Genomic DNA, 2,528 nt, shown 5'->3' with positions numbered 1-2,528 from the left:
TTAATGGTGGTATTGAGCAGAGTAGACGTGATGGTTTGGTCCGGAGTTTTGTACAACCGCGTTGAAACTGAAAAAGAATTACATGATTAGTTACAAATTAAATTAATATTAAAATAATTCAAGTATGGTGGGATGATCTAACAAATTTGTAACTTATACGGTTATAAAAAAAATAAAAAAATTGGCATTATTTGGTTTTCTTGTCTTATTACTATATATTTAGAGCTGTCTGCTCAAAATTAAGTTTACCTTATAAACGCTGACTTTGGTTAGATAATTCAGTTTGGTTTTAGAAAATTCAGTTTGATTCTATAATTTCGTTAATACTTTTAAACATAATTAACCATTCCGATTCCATTTCACAACCTGACATGCTCTTGGCTGTATAAATTGTACTTTGCATAACGATCATCCGGGGAACTACTGCGATCATTCTCATTTCTGCCGCTAAGCAGCATTGTTATAAGGCTATGATTCGGTCTGAAGGGTTTGGTTGCCGGTGTAATTGAGGTGCACATGAGGCCTAACACCTAGGTCTCGGGTAGACGGACACAGGGCGGCATGTTCATTGCATGCCCTGCGAAGTGTCGCTTTTTTATGAGGGCTTACCACTTACTATTCAGAGGTGATTAATTCATGCCATCGGGATGGTAATTGGTAAGCTTTAAAAAAAAAGTAAAAATGAACGTCACAAAAAATATTTAGTGTGCGGTTAAGAGTTCAACGATTAACAGTTATAGCAGGGCTGTAGCTTGGATTTATTACGTCAAGCTTTATAAATAACCCATTGATAAAATTTTAAACCTTCGTGTGTTCGCTATAAATAGACTCCACTTGAGATTTGTTTGTTTACATTTAATAAATCATCAAGATATCAAAACTTGTTCTACAACTGGTTTGCTACAGATACCTGTTCACCGATATGCACTGAGTTAAGCACAGAGGTCGATTGAGGTCATTATTCATATGATACCGGAACGCAAGCTTACCGGTTTTACTGCCATGTGATTTTATAAGCGACGTCATGTTACGCGTCTGTTACGTATATGAGAAGCTTCCCGAGAAAGCAATTCCAAATACCTCCGAGTCATCTGAACTGTGCGTTTTTTAGTTTTTACGCATTTTTTACGCAATTGTGGGAAAGTTATAGCGATTTATCTCAGGCAGTCTCATCTTTTTGGTAATGTTGATTTAGGGGGGTGTGATTAAAACGTGCTTATGACGTATCACATATGGCTTGGTGTTAAAGAAAATGAAAAATTTACTCTACGAAATACTTGTTCTTGATTAAAGGAAAATTGAAATCGTTTTACCCATTTTGGTCGTCGGCGGAGTAGGACACTTTCCTGTAAGTGCCATCTGGGTTCACCAGGGAGTATTCGCCCTTCACGACATCCCCATCACGGCTTTCGTGCTGTGCCTTGTTGTCACCGGTGTGAGGGTCCTCCACGGAGTAAGAGTATTTGTACTTGGGGTAGGACTGAAAGAAAAGTATACAATGTAATTTTATACATCGACAAACCATATTTAATTTTCTTGTAATAAAATCTTTTTATGAGAATTATATATGATTTACAGACAAAGCCCAGCTGAGATGGCTTAGAATAGCGAAAGGCGTAAATATTAGTTAAGTCATACGTTTAATTGTAGCGTGATGATAATTATTGAATCACTAAACCTTTACTTACATAGTAATCTTTAGCAGCACCGTATTGACCAGCGTAACCACCGGCATAACCACCGGCATAACCACCAGCATGACCAGCATATCCTCCTGCATTCAGACCGGCATATCCTGCTCCATGTGGACCAGCGTAGGCTCCTGCTAGTGGACTGGCATAACCTCCGGCTAAAGGACTGGCATAACCTCCTGCAAGTGGGCTAGCATAGCCTCCTATAAGTGAGCCGCCGTGTCCTGCAAGGTGACCAGCGTAGCCTCCGGCTAGTGGACTGGCATAGCCTCCTGCAAGAGGGCCAGCGTAACCTCCTGCAAGTGGTCTAGCTGCGTAATGGCCGGCGTTCCCTCCAATGCCACCAAGGGGAGAAGAAGCATAATGTAAGGAGTGTACGTTAGCGGTGGATGTTGCATGCACGAGAGGACCACGTGCATGAGACAATCCTGCGTTAGCTAGAGGAGCGCCGTGGCCAAGGGGTGATGCAAGTCCTCCATGGGCGAGAGGCCCGCCGTAGCCGAGGGCACCAGCATGAGCGAGAGGTGCGGCTGCACCAAGGCCTGCGTTGTAGCCGAGTGGAGAAGCCCATGGGTCAGCACTTGCAAGTCCAGCGTTCAGCCCTAAAGAGGCACCGTGAGCCGATGCACCCAAAGCAGCTCCATGGCCTAATGGGGCACCGTAAAGTGATCCTTGATTCAAAGCGTTGTATTGAGATCCGTGACCCAGGTTACCAGTTTGAGCTACTGCTAAAGCTGCAGCTAAAACAAGAATCTGAAAGAAGAGTATCATATTTAATAAGATGATATAAGTGATTCATTAATTAAAAATTATACAGATACTTACTTTAGAGAACAT

At 42.0% G+C, this 2,528-nt stretch overlaps 1 protein-coding gene across 1 annotated transcript; it reads right to left on the bottom strand.

The window, feature by feature from the left end:
- Positions 1 to 2,528, bottom strand: LOC120625987 (glycine-rich cell wall structural protein-like). Its single transcript, XM_039893268.1, has 4 exons — positions 2,517 to 2,528; positions 1,689 to 2,444; positions 1,314 to 1,480; positions 1 to 67 (listed from the first exon to the last, which is right to left on the bottom strand). The coding sequence occupies exons 1-4, from the start codon at positions 2,526 to 2,528 to the stop codon at positions 1 to 3; spliced, it is 1,002 nt and encodes a 333-aa protein (XP_039749202.1).

This window comes from Pararge aegeria, chromosome 8 (genome assembly GCF_905163445.1).
Source record: "Pararge aegeria chromosome 8, ilParAegt1.1, whole genome shotgun sequence".
NCBI lineage: Eukaryota > Metazoa > Arthropoda > Insecta > Lepidoptera > Nymphalidae > Pararge > Pararge aegeria.
Note: the sequence above shows the minus strand (reverse complement) of the source record. Positions and strands in the feature narration are given on the sequence as shown.

Excerpts from the sequence above, each read along its gene's own strand:
- LOC120625987 (XM_039893268.1), bottom strand. Across the intron at positions 1,481-1,688 it reads GTGCTGCTAAAGATTACTAT|TCCTACCCCAAGTACAAATA; the intron begins GTAAGTAAAGGT and ends CTTTTCTTTCAG. Across the intron at positions 68-1,313 it reads TCCGCCGACGACCAAAATGG|TTTCAACGCGGTTGTACAAA; the intron begins GTAAAACGATTT and ends ATTCTTTTTCAG.